General features: G+C 50.5%; 1 protein-coding gene across 3 annotated transcripts in view; it reads left to right on the forward strand.

The window, feature by feature from the left end:
• The window catches only part of TACC2 (transforming acidic coiled-coil containing protein 2), a 208950-nt gene that overhangs the window by 164722 nt on the left and 30102 nt on the right, over positions 1 to 14126 (forward strand). For 2 of the 3 annotated variants that reach the window (XM_046653949.1, XM_046653947.1), the window contains 3 exons: positions 4002 to 5313; positions 9094 to 9154; positions 10340 to 10541. In XM_046653949.1, coding sequence (XP_046509905.1) covers positions 4002 to 5313; positions 9094 to 9154; positions 10340 to 10541 — 1575 coding nt within the window. The remainder of the gene's footprint in view (positions 1 to 4001; positions 5314 to 9093; positions 9155 to 10339; positions 10542 to 14126) is intronic. The other variant, XM_046653948.1, reaches the window with a different exon arrangement.

Genomic DNA, 14126 nt, shown 5'->3' on the forward strand with positions numbered 1-14126 from the left:
AGCATAGACAAGTTTGGGAAACGTTCAGTTCATCATGGACTTCCTGCAAGTCACCCACACCTGCCAGCAAAATGCCACATAAGGACCGACTAATGCTCCATTTATGTCTCGTTAGCCTACTTAAAATGGAGACCTTTTCCAGAATAAACACTATGAATTGCAATAGATTATTACTTATGTGCTTAGGTGTAAAGCTATGCTCCCTGTGTGTAAGGCCATTGACCCTTGGTGTGCTGGTTTAAGGTAAGAGTCTGTGAGTGTGGGGGGCCATGTGTTGACACCTTTGGTCCTCTGGGCCCTGGGGTCCCTGCAGGAGCGGGCGGGGCCAGTGCGAGGGCAGAGAGAAGCACCAACCCAGCTGGCAGTCAGTGCTCCAGTTAGAAACAGTCCAGCACAGCTGAGAGATGTGGCCTTTGGAGACGGTAGGGTGACATCAGTTGAGTGGCATTAGTTGCCCCTTATTGGCTTTCTCCCTTTCCTCAGAATTCCCTCTTGTTTCTAAACACATTTGTGTTTTTGCCTAGCTTGGGAGTTTTATTGCCTAGCACTGATGTATGGACTGCATTGTGTCCCCCAGATTTGTATGTTGAAGCCCTAACCTCCCAACGTGAGTGTATTTGAAGATGGGATCTTTAGGGAGGTGATTGAGGTTACATACGGTCATAAGGGTGGGGCCCTAACCCAATAGGACTGGTGTCCCTGTAAGAAGAGGAGGACGCAGGGATGCTCTCACACAGAGAAAAGACCAGGTGAGGACACAGATGACAGCCATCTGCAAGCCAAGGAGAGGGGCATCAGAAGAAACCAAACCTGTTGACACCTGGATCCTGGACTTGCAGCCTCCAGAACTGTGAGAGAACACCTGTCTGTTGTTGAAGCCCCCAGTCCGTGGGACTTGGCTATGGCGGCCTGGACAGACTGACAGAACTGAGAACCGCCTACTGAGCCTTTGCATATGATGAACCAAGGATGCTGATTTTGTCATCAGACTGAGCCAAAACTGGACCCTGGGGAGGCGTTGGTGTCCAGGGCAAGCATGAGGTGGACGACATGTTCACGTGGATGGATCCCTCTGGGGTCTTGTCCTTCCTTCTCTGTGCCCACAGCATACCCTATTTGTGGAATGAATGAATGAGTGAATGAATGGTCTTCATGCAGCTATGGTGTGTGGATGTTCAGAAATCCACCGAGGGGACTTGGAACCCAATTGGACCACACTTGCTCTGGAATATCAGGGCCTACATGTGGCAGTGGCCTTTCCCTGGTCTTACCCAGGGTTCCTCTGAAGAGGGCATGGAGGTCACCACACGATAAGACAGCGATTCTCAAGCAGGGACAGTTGTGGCCCCCAAGGGGACATTTGGCAGTTTCTAGAGACATTTTCGGTTGTCACAGCTCAGGTGGCGGATGCTACAGGCATCCAATGGGTAGAGGCCAAGGATGCTGCTAAACATCCTACAGTGCACAGGACAGCCCCCCACGACAAAGAGCTCACCATCCCGAAATGGCCACAGTGCTGAAGTTAAGAAACCCTGCAGCCAGATTAGATTTCCTGGCCCATGGTGATTTAATTAGGGAATGTCAGTTCTAAAGAGGAAAGCCATGTTAAGCAGGCAGGGAGCTTTCCTTCCAGAGCAAACAGTGAGCAGATGGTTAAGCCAAATATCTGCTGACTGTTGCCTGATTCCGAGAGAACCACAGACATCTGAAGGGCCTCGGAAGGCTTCCTCGGGCTGCTGGGGCATGCGAAGTGGCCTGAGACACCGCAAGTCATCGGTTGTGGGCCTTGCTTTGGAAACGATGGGATGGGCTGAGGCTTTTTCTCCCTCCTGCAAGGCCCACATGAAAGCACCTGGTCCCCTGGTCTTCCTGTGCCCTCTGCACGGTGTGTCCAAGGCCCGAGTCCTGGAGGAAATAGGGAGGGAGTTGACTTCAGAGTGAAGAAGGGAGAGGATGCCCCTCCTCTGCAGAGGGGAAGGAACAGGAGGGTTTGAGATGATGGAGGAGTCATTTGGCGGACAGAGCAGAGCTGAGAGGCTTCACGCCAGCGCTCCCCCTTCTGGGACCTCTGCTCCAAGTAGGACGGTGGGTGGCCTTGGGTGCAGAAGAGAGGGCAAGTTTTGAAACCATGACTGGCTAATAGACGTGCTTCCGGAAGATGCTCTCAGTTCAAGAGCCGTTATTGAGGCTGTGAGAGAAAGTACGACAGTTCCGGGGAAAACAGATCAGTCAGACCAGTTCGTGAACTCGGCGGGCTTGCGGTTTCCTTGTCTCCGGCAGCACTTCATCTCCTGGGGGCTCTGCCAAGTGCTCCCGGAGAAAGGTTTGCTTGTGAGCAGGGTCAGTGAGCACTGCATGAGACCCTCAGCGCCTGGAGTTTTGCAACAGTGAGCAGGAGCCGCTGGGAGGAAATCTCCAGTAAGAAGCCAGTTCGAGTTTAATCGAGCATCTTCCAAACTGTGTGTTTGTGGGGATGAGGAATTGGGCTGCCAGATTTAGCAAATAAAAATACAGGATGCCCGGTTACATTTGAGTGTCAGGTAAACAACACATAATTGGGACATGGGACATGTTTATACTAAAAAACTTATTTATCTGAAATTCAAATTTAACTGAACATCCTGTATTCTATCTGGCAGTTAAACCAGGGGGCAGGGGGCGGTCTGGGAGTATACCTCCTGCCAGTGGAACTCCCTCTGGGAACACCGTCCCCAGGCCTGTGTGTGCCAGCTCTTTAGTTCCTTGTCTGCAGGCCACTTTGCAACATTTGCCCTCCTTTGTCTATGGACACGCTTTGAGTTTGCTGGCTGATCATTTTCTGGCATCCTGACTGCCCGGGGCAGCTGTGAACCCAGCAATGCCTGAAAGGCTCCCCCCGGTGCAGGCCGAGCCCAGAGGAGCCCAGCCCAGGCCAGGCTGGCCGGATCCCCGTGAGCAGCGGGGTCAGGAGAGGAGGGAGCATCTCTTGGCCAAATTTGGAGCATGTGCAGCGTGTTGTAAAATCAGGAGCGTCTCCTTGGCCGGCAGTGGCTGAGGGGTTGGAGAAGCTGGGAGGGAGCCGCAAAAAGAGGAGAGGAAGGGCCAAGAAGAGGAGCGTAGCAGGCAGGTTGGAGGGAGAGATGACAGGGGATGCCTGGAGCAGGGACAGGTGGCAGATGGGCGGTCTCAGGCCTGCTGCAGTTGCCTGGGGACCTCCACACAAAGGCTTCCTGCTGCTCCTCACAACGGCTCTGACTATGGGTAGTCAAGAACAGGCTTGATGATGATAGCAGCTGTTTATTGAAGGCTTACTGTGCTTTGCTTACATTATTGCTCTGTCTTCTTCTCCCTTGCTTTAGCCGCACTGGCCTCTGATGTTTCTGTAACACACCAGACGTGCTTCCACCCCAGGGCCTTTGCACTTGCTCTTCCCTTTGCCTAGGATGCTTCCTCACAGATATCTTCCTGGTTCATGCCTTTACCTTGTTTCCAGTCTTTGCTTAAATGTCTCCTCCTTGGAGGGCTTTGCCCAACTACCTTATTTTAAAATTGTAATGCCCCTGTCTTGGCTTTATTTTTCTCCAGAACACTTATCACCATCTGACAGTCTGTGCGTTTTACTTATTTGTTTCTTGACTGTCTTCTCCTTGAAGAATGTAACTTCTGGAGGGCAAGGATTTTCTCTGTTTTCTTCATTGTTGAATCCCCAGCACTCAGAACGGTGCCTGGTCCAGACTGGGCACTTGGTAAAGGTTTTTTGAATGACTGAATGATCTGAGCTTTTCCTTAGACAGCCCTTATCACTCTCATTTGATGAAGGAGAGAACTGAGGGTAAGCCTGTCCAGGGTCTGGAGCTAATAATGGGAGCTAAGAATGAGAGCAGGGTTTGTACCCAAGCAGTGTGCCCGCCCTGTGCTGGGCCAGGTTGGCCAGGGGGCTCTGTTTAGAGGGGAATCATCTGGCACGAGATGAGAAATGCTCCCAAGTGTCCTTAAGTGACTGCTTTGTCTCCGTTCCTCAGGATGTGGTTCTGAGACGGTCTCTGTCCCCAATGGCCCCCGTAGCAGCTCGGTGGAAGGCAGCCCTTTCCGTCCTCCGTCACACTCCTTCTCTGCCGTCTTCGATGAAGACAAGCCGATAGCCAGCAGCGGGACTTACAACTTAGACTTTGACAGCATCGAGCTGGTCGATGATTTTCAGGCCTTGGAGCCTCGCTGCTCAGACTCTAAGAATCAGGAATGCAAAGTGAACACGCGGAGGAAGTCCACGGATTCGGTCCCCGTCTCTAAGTCCACGTTATCCCGGTCTCTCAGCCTGCAAGCCAGTGACTTTGATGGTGCTTCTTGCTCGGGCAGCGCCGAGGCCGTGGCCCCGGCCCCAGATGCCTACAGCACGGGTTCCAGCAGTGCCTCCAGCACCCTTAAGCGAACTAAAAAACCGAGGCCACCTTCCCTAAAAAAGAAACAGATCACTAAGAAACCCCCTGAAACCCCCCCAGTGAAAGAGACACAACAAGAGCCAGCTGAAGAAAGTCCCATCCCCATTGAGGAGAATCCAGCGTCCGAGACAAAAACGGAATCCACTGGGACGGAAGGTTCCATACCAGCCTTACTGGAGGAGGCTCGTCTCAAACCAGCTGCTGCGTCTGAGGCCAGCTGCCCTCTGGACTCAGAGGGCGCAGAAGGGGCCGTCCCTCCAGCTCCTGGAAGTGGCAGAGTGCAGAACTCACCCCCCGTTGGAAGGAAAACATTGCCTCTTGCCACGGCCCCAGAGGCAGTGGAGGTGACCCCATCAGATAGTGGGGGACAGGAGGACTCCCCAGCCAAAGGGCTCTCGGTGAGGCTGGAGTTTGACTATTCTGAGGACAAGGGTAGTTGGGAGACCCAGCAGGAAAACCCCCCTCCTACCAAAAAGATAGGCAAAAAGCCAGTTGCCAAAATGCCCCTAAGGAGGCCAAAGATGAAAAAAACACCCGAGAAACTCGACAACACTCCTGCCTCGCCTACCAGATCCCCCGCTGAACCCAATGACATCCCTATTGCTAAAGGTACCTACACCTTTGATATTGACAAGTGGGATGACCCCAATTTTAACCCTTTCTCTTCCACCTCAAAAATGCAGGAGTCTCCCAAACTCCCCCAACAGTCATACAACTTTGACCCAGACGCCTGTGATGAGTCCACTGACCCCTTTAAGACGTCCTCTAAGACCCCCAGCTCACCTTCTAAATCCCCAGCCTCCTTTGAGATCCCAGCCAGTGCTATCGAAGCCAATGGAGTGGACGGGGATGGGCTAAACAAGCCCGCCAAGAAGAAGAAGACGCCCCTAAAGACGTAAGTTCAGGGTGCAGGTGGTAAGATCGGAGGCGGGCTATGCATTGGCTGGGATCCTTGGTCACGCAAACTTGGGCTGCCGTAACCCCTCCCCCATCTGCCGTAGTGATGCCATGTTTGTGGCAAGATACGTGTTTTCCTTCCTCTCTGCACCCACAGTGTTGGCATTTTTCATCCATGTATCCCTTTGCGTCTAGAGTCCTTGATTTTTTGCCTTAGTACAAGTCAGTTGTCTAAAGCTTCACTTTTAGCTAAAGACCTAACATTCAGCTCCATGGGATTGTAGGAAATCCAGAGAAAGAGAAAAATGTGGTGGAGACCTGGTCAGCCTCCCCATTGGTGACTTACCCTTTTCCCTATTTAGCACGTGACTTGCTTTCTGGAGTGGCCTGGAAGCTGGGAGATATGCCCTAGCATATAGATTGTTAAAATCTTATAGTATTTGTTTCTGCCCATTAGTGAGACACTAGCCCAGGAGGCCCAGGAGGGAGAGGTCTGGCCTGGCCCCTCCGTGCACCCCAGCCAGAGCTGTTTGTCTTCATCCCTCTCTCGAGCCGTCTTTTGCAGACAAGAGTCCAAAGGCCCTATAGGTCCAGAAGAGATCAATGGAAGCTTTAAGGGAGAAGCACTTTGCACACTAGGAGGCCACTAAGAATTGGGTCTGTTGTCCAAACACTTGCCAAGATCAGTTGCCCTTAAATCCTGCCATGTCCAGGCCTCCACAATTCATTCCAAGCCCCGGCTCAGCTCGGATGCCTGAGGTCTGTTCTCAGGACTTTGGTTCAAGCGGAATGTGGCTTGGAGTGTGGAGGCTTCTCCTTGTTCTCGTGAAGTGTCGTCAGTAATCTAACAAGGCCACGGAGACCGGTCTTCCCGCGGCAACTCAGAACAGACCACAGCTGCCGGCCCCTCTGAGTCTGCCTGGTATAAATCGAGACAGGGGACCTGTTTACCTCCCATCCGGGCTGCCCCGAGCCTTTAGCAATGGAGAAGAACCTGGGGCTTCCTGGGAAGAGGGTCTCTCAGCAGGCTCTGGCCTTGCATCACCCTGCCACTGTCTGGTGGGGCTGGGAGGCAGTCCTGACCAAAAATGTGGACGTTTCTTAGATCAGTTACCTAGCCAGGCCTTTCCTAGAGACTCCATCAGATCTGTGTCGTTAGCTTTATTTTCAGCCTCAAACAGGTGAAGTTTCAAACGCTGACCACAAAGCCCTGTTCTCTCCTTTTGAAATGAGAGCTGACTTGTAGCCACCACGTCCTCCTCCCTACGGGGAGAGCTTGGTTATCATATTTTTCACCATCAGAGCTGATGGAGGTTGGGAAGCCAGCCCCTCTGGAGGTCTCACCTCTAGTGCACGTGGCTTGGAGTCCTACCCTGGGGTGACAGAGCTCTGGGGGCACCAGCGCTCTATGGGATAATTGGAACCAAGAGAGGAAGGGCTTCTCCAACAGCCTGTCTCCAGAAAGCTGGGATATTGCCCCCGTTCCACGCAGAACCCACAGTGGACGGCTGTCGTATCCTAACCCAGTAATAACCAGTTGTCTGCAGATTTATCTATTTTGTCAGTTCCTTCTGTCTGTCTCTCTTTTTCTTTGTCTTCTTGTCTTAGGATGGTTGAAGATGTGATGTCTGTGTGTTCTCTGTTGTAAGTAAATTTAATGGGGTCTGCCTCTTACGCTAAATGTGCTTTTCTCTGCCCTGTGTTTGCTTCCAAGCTCTTTTTATTTCCTCTCCATGGCTGCTGCTTACATATTTCTGGGGCGGGCCTGGGAATGATGGAGGCATGGGGCTGCCCAGTAGTAGAGGTTATTTTTCTGTTTCATAGTGGTGAACGTAAAGGAAACTGCCTGGCTGTGAAATCATGATTATCCACCATCTGCCTGCTTGTCAGGAATGGAACCTTTGTCTTCCCCCCTTGCATATTGGATGTCTTCATCTGAAACCCGTGCATGTTTTTTTTTTTTAACTCTCATTTCATTCTTTCATTTTAAATTGGACTAGTGGGCGATTGCTTTCAAAGTACTGTGGCTTCACATTAAAATACCCATCCAGTCGGACCACAGGCAGTGCCTGCCGTGGCTTGTTCTTACTTACATGTGAAGCAGGAATGATTGGGCTGTTCCACATTGAGACCTGCAGGAGCGCCCTGAAGTGCAGGGTCCGCTCAGAGTGGAGCACACAGCTGTGAGAGCCATTGTCAGGCTGTGCAGGGCCTGCGTTCTCGGTCACCTGGGACCAGGCTGGGCCTTGGCATGTCTCCTGTGAGCTGCCCTGCTGGGTGTCGGGAAGCAGAGTGGACCACCTCTGTGCCCCTAATGCTTTGCCTTCCGGCCAGAAGGGACCCTGTGGGCAGCTCCCAGAGAGGCCCAAGGACAGGTACCTTCTCTGCCTTCCAAGGGAAGCTGGCCTGGCTCCTGGCATTCAGCAGTCCCGGGGAGGGTTGGGTCTCAGCCTTTCTTCTGCCCCCAGGATTGCTTTAGTCTTTTAGAGCCATTTAGCAGCCATGAAATGTGCAGTTATATATTTATATGCATGAATAAATATATGCTTCAAGCTGTGATTGCACTGTTCATATGGCAAATGCCATAAATGCTGTAAATAACCATTTATAGTGATTTTTTTCACCACTGGATGCCATTGTTGGAGCATTTTATTGGAGAGGACACAAGGAAAGAACTCAAGTGCCAGATTGCTCTGTCCATCCAGTTAACGTTTAGTGCAGGGAGGGCATTGAGATCTGAGGTGAGGGGACCCCCCTCCCCCAAAGCCCTTTCTTTGCTGGGGGCAGGACCATACCACGGAGGGGCCTGAGGCCAGGGGCAGGGGCCAGTCTGCAGGTGGAGAAGCCTCCATTCTGACTGTGGAAATGACCCCTGGCCACCCACTGGACGTAATGAAACGGTCTTGACTCCAAGTCCCTTCCTCTGACCCTTTCAGGAGTCTGATCTTATGTTTCCTTTGCCTCACATTCCCCCCTGACCCCCAAAAATTTATATGAAGGAGAAAGAGGGTGAGAAAAGAGTCATTAACAATGGTTAGGAAAAGGCATTAAAAAAATCCTCTCATCCTTGAAGAGAGTTCTGGAGATCAGCTGCACAATGTGAATGTCCCTTACACTGCTGAACTGCACGCTTAGTGTTTAAGGTGGTCAGTTTCCTGGTATGTATCACCCCGTGAGAACCATCCCGGCCCCCGCCCGCCTGTGGCTGGACTCACACCTAGAAGTTGAGAGGTGCAGGAATCCCATTAATTCCATTAAGCTCAGAGTTCCTGCGAGTAGGAAGGAACCTGCTGGTTTTCCCTGAAGACCCAGAACCTTCCTTCCAATTTCCGCATGGCTCCTTCAGTTGTCGAAGTGCCATGTCGGCTCACCCATCTGTAAATTGTAAATCTGTTAATTGCTGTCATGAAGCCAGACCCCCTCCCTCCACCTAGGCTGGTTCAGTCATTCCTGGATGAATCAGGAGCCTTTAATCTGCTCACCCAAAATTTGCATTTTAAAATAAGAACATGTGGTTAAATTTAGCTTCATTTTCTGGGTCAGCTCTCCAAAATGGCATCTCTTTAAAGGTTTCCAGCTTGATGGGATCTTTCCCTTGGGGGCAGCAATAATATCTGTTAAGTCAGAATGAATTGTCGGTGTGGACGTCTTGGCGTTGGCGTGGTGTAGACTGGAGGGTGGTCTGGGCCAGATGCTCAGCAGAGGCGGTGGCTTCGGTCTGCTCTGGAGGGTTCTCTGCCTCTGTTTGTTGTGTTTACATTTTCCATTTTGTTTCCAGTGACACATTTAGGGTGAAAAAGTCTCCAAAAAGGTCTCCTCTCTCTGATCCACCTTCTCAGGTACGCTGTTCCCTTGACGTTTATGATTTTATTGCTCACCTAGGAGTTCAGGCTGATGTGTTTTTATTCCCCACTAGTCAACAAAGCTTTCTTTTCTGCTCATCATGGGCACATCTCCAACAGTCTCTTCTGCCTCCTGCGAGGAGGGTCCCTCAGTGTTTGCAAGGCATTGTTTTGATCCCTTCCCTTTGGGGAACATCAGAGCATCCCAAGAGTAGGAAGATGTTCAGGAAGAATGTTATTAGTTGGATTCTGTAGGAATGGTACCAGGCCATCCTGACCAGTTAATCTGCTGAGCACTCACAAGTATCAAGTGGAGGAGGTCTGTTGAATATATAGTGAGAAAATGAAAAAACTGAATGTGTGTTAAGAGCAGTGGATCATGTCACCAAAATCACAGTGGGGAGATAAAGGAAATCCATCCCCTAAAGCAGCGCAGGCTTGGGCTCCTTCTGCGTCTGAGTCCCTGTCCTCCTCTTGCTAGTTCCTCTACCACATAGATTCCCTTCCTTCTACCCCATTTGCTTACCAAGGAAGGCCATCCTCAAATGTGTATGCCAGGCCAGTCGAGGTCATCAAACAAGCAAACCTCCCATCTGAGCCATCAACGCCCCAGCCAGCCAACCCTGGCCAGGGGGGAGGCTGCAGAGAGAGGCGTCCAGCCCCAGGAGCGGGGTCTTGGGCCCCAGTCCCAGCTCTGCTCCAAAATTTCTGGGCTCCCCCCCTGCCCTGCTCAGCTGCATACCCTCTGTGGAAATGGAGATAGGACCCCCTCTCTCTTCCTCCATCGACAGGCGTTAGGATTGTCGGGTGATAGTGACAATATTGATGTGCAGGCCTTGAGTACCGTGTGACCATCACACAGTAGTAGCTGTAATGAAAGTGCCCAGAGTAAAAGTCTCCTTATTTTTCTCACAGTGAACAAGCAGGAATGTCTCAAATAGCCAAGACACAAAATCCTCATTTTTTTAAACCTGTGGTCACCCCTTGAAACAAGCCACCAGAAAAGGAAATTCGTAGAGGAAGGAATTTGTTGCCCTGGGACCATTTTGAGCAGAGTCCAAGTACATGCCAAGGATTTTGACAGGGGCCTGTTCTGGTTAGTGGGACCCCAGAGTCATTGGTGGGCGCAGTTTCAGATGCAGAGACTGAGTGAATGAAGGCACTGCTTCCCTTTCCCCACAGGACCCCACTCCAGCAGCTACACCAGAAACGCCGCCAGTGATCTCCGCCGTGGTCCACGCAACTGATGAGGAGAAGCTGGCGGTCACCAGCCAGAAGTGGACGTGCATGACGGTGGATCTGGAGGCTGACAAACAGGACTACCCACAGCCCTCCGACCTGTCCACCTTCGTAAACGAGACCAAATTCAGTTCGCCCACGGAGGGTAAGCAGTTCGGGGGGCAGCCGGACCCCCATCCTGCCTTAGAGACTACTGCCCCTAGGGAGCAAAAGGCCAGGAAAGAAACTTCTAAGACAGGTAACCGTGCTGTCAGCTGTAGGCTCCCAGTGTGCTCCGAGCTAAGGCTGCTTCTTAAAACAGCCTGAGGCCTGACACCAGCTGTCCTGTGACCCCAAGCCGCCTGCTAAGAGCCAGGACAGCGCCCTCTAATTCCCGGTCCTGAGCTCCCTTGAGCTTTGCTCGTTCTCAGCTGTATCGCTCTGTCTGTCTGCTGATAACTTTGAAAGAACAGCTCTAAGGAGCTTCATTCAAGTCAAATGCTCGGGGTAAGTCAACCTCCTGGGGGTCTCTTGGTGCCACCACTGTTTGTAGTCCCCATAGGACATTCCACAGTGTGACCACAGCTTCTACCCAAGCCTCAAGCCAGAGGTTCACCCAGGCTTGCTAACAACAGGACAGTCCTTTGGATTAGGCCCCCGGCACATTGCTTATTTCGTTAATATCTTCCTTCCTCTTCTGTGTTTCACGCTCAGCTTTCTGCCTGGTCCTTGGGCTGGAAAAGTTCATACATCTTAAGTCAGTGCAGCATGACTGGGTGAATGAAGATTTTTTAAAAAGTTCTTTATTCCACTGACACTGATTTTTCTAAATGTGTATATTGTTTTCCACCCTTCCTTTCTTGTTAGGAAAGCTGATGAGAGAGCAACTATGGATTAATCCATTTCCCTGATTTGATTTGATTTTGCCCTGGGTTCCAGTCCTCACAGTGCCTTTCCTCCATCCCCGTGTGAGGCTTGTAGCCTGGTGTGGGTGATCATTCCAGCACTCTGGACCATTGTGATGGTTCTGTTTCCCTTTCCAAGATGTTGCTGTCTGACAATTGTAAAAACTTGAGTAGAAGTCAACGTGAGGATGGTCGAACAGGAAAACCTTATCTCTACTTCCTTGCTGCTTATTAGGCCCATGATTTCCATTACGTAACTTTCCTCCACCCTCTGGGCAGGGCGGTGGTGGAATTGGAATGCTTCCTCGGAGGGTCTTCCGTGATCAGGCCTCTCAGTGGCTTGCTTGGCGCCCATGAGGTTTCTGAATGGTACCGTGAGATCCATTGCATGGTTTTGGGGATTTGGGATGCTTATCTTCTCACTACACTGGCTTTCCACAGTTTGAAGAGGAAAAGACGATCCAAATTACGTGTTCTTGGACTTTGGGGCATTGTATCTTCTGCAGAATGGAGGCTTTTGGTGGGCTGTCCATTTGGCCCTCTGGCTTGGGGTTTGGAAAGCTTAACAGTAACCATCTCACTCCAGCCTGACCCCAGGGGCTGGGACGTGGTCTCCACCTCTCTTGAGTCCTCCTTTTCCTCTGCACACACACATGAACCACCAGTCTCCCCGGATGGAACTCCTTTTCCCTGGGGACACGCCTACTCAGCTGCCTCTGCAGTGGCTGCTGCTGGCCTCCGGCTGGAATGTCCCCGTTCCCTCTCTTCCACACTTGTCCTGCCCCCTCCCAGCCTTTCCCTGGACATCTCTGCACTGCCTGCCCACAATGCTTGGTCTGGGCCACTCTGAGGTCACTTAACACCATAATGATGATATGTATACCTCTCTTGCTCTTCTACGAAAGTGTGTGTTCCCTGAAGGCAAGGACTCCATCTGGTCCATCTTTATGTTCCCCACAGCTTCCTGAACTCAGTAGGGACTAATGACAGGTTTGTGGAGAAAGGAAATACAAGGCCAGGCAGGTAAAGAGCTTAGTGTCAGCACAGTCAATTTGATCTTTGCAACAGGTGTCACCTGTGTGAGGGAGATGGGGGGTGACATCCCAGAAGCAGCAGGCGTGCTTGAACACAAGCTGTGGACTTGGCCATCTTGATAGCGCCTGTGGTTTCAGCTGGTTCACGTCTTTTGAAGCTTATAAGAAACTCTTAAACGTCAGAGAATCATTTAGAAACTAACCTGGGCTTGGTCTTGTAGATAAGAATCAACAGGTGTATGATTTGGGGTATGTGTGTATTTGGTGGTATCATGAGAAAGCAAATACATACTTTTTTTTCCATAGAAAATGTAAAGATGCTGATAGTACCTTTTAAGCTGATAGATGCTTCATTCAATGGCAACATCTGTTTCTTCATCTTTAACATTGAACCATAAAACAGACCAGTCATTATATCAGTGACGTAGTTGATTGTTGATTTTTTTTCCCCCGCAAAAAATCAACCAATAGGTAAATCTGTGAGTTTGGAACAAAATTCTATTAAACCTGCCTCCTTAGAAAATGCTTGTGAAGATTTGGGAGGTCTCAACCATAATTATAGCTGGCGGGTAGTCGGACATCCACGATGGGTGTGAATACAGTGCATTCACCTCTCTAATAGACCTTGCTTCCCTCCGGCAAGTGAATGTAGAAACCTCTTATCAGATCTTTCTTCCTGTTAACTCAGTGAGGTCAAGTCCAGCGTCACCATACATGCACCAAGGGTGCTGATGTTGACCACCGGGAAGAATCTGGCCAGGGCCGCAGCTCTGATTGAGGCTTTCTTACACTGAAGCCACAAATCCCAGGAAAATAAAATGTTGGGTTAGAAATAAATAATTACCATTTGAACACATGTTCACTACAACATGAATTCTCTAAATAACGAAGGAAAGCAGAACTGTCATTGGTGGAACACTCGCTTGGAGCCCTCCTGGGTCTTTTACGTACATGATTTCATTTCACCCTCTTGGCTCTAGATAGTGGATTTCTGCACTTTCCGGTTTAAGAACGAGGAAGCAGAGGCTTTGAGCTGTTAAGACTTGTTGAGTGTTACGGGTCTAATCCGTGGAGAACCAGGTCTGCCTGACTCTGAGAACCTTGCTCTTTCCCACCACGCTCTTTATGTGAGCGTCGTCCTCTGTAGAAGGAGGGTGTTGAGCTGATAGGTGCCTCCCTGCCTAGGTCCACGAGAGCTCACGTTGTCTTCACATTTTGAAAACCCTGAGCGGGACTAGTTTAGGAAGATGCCCAGCTAATTAAAATTGCATGTTTGGGCTATAATTACATCAACTCACTGTGGCAACACTGATAATTTCCCACTGATTAAAAACTCAGATTGGCAATTAAAATGTGTTTCTTTGAATGCTTGCTTAGTAAATGCCCTTTTTGGGCACAATCTTTCAAAACATGGTGCTCTGGGAGGAAACATAGTCCTTGTGGTCCCTAGGGATGAAAAGATTAGGAACCACTGGGCAACACAGCCTCTGACCTCTCCTAGCTCTGGTCCAAGAGACCCTGAGAGAGCAGTTGTTTTGGATTCACAAGTCTAAAGCTTTTTTATTTTTATTTTTTTAAGATTTTATTTTTTTCCTTTTTCTCCCCAAAGCCCCCCAGTACATACTTGTATATTCTAGTTGTGCGTCCTTCTATTTGTGGCATGTGGGACTACACCTCAGCATGGCTTGATGAGTGGTGCCATGTCCACGCCCAGGATCTGAACCGCCGAAATCCTGGGCTGCCAAAGCAGAGTGTGCGAGCTTAACCCCTCGGCCGTGGGGCCGGCTTCTGGATTCACAAGTCTAGACGGCC

The sequence above is a fragment of the Equus quagga genome, chromosome 2 (genome assembly GCF_021613505.1).
Source record: "Equus quagga isolate Etosha38 chromosome 2, UCLA_HA_Equagga_1.0, whole genome shotgun sequence".
Lineage (NCBI taxonomy): Eukaryota > Metazoa > Chordata > Mammalia > Perissodactyla > Equidae > Equus > Equus quagga.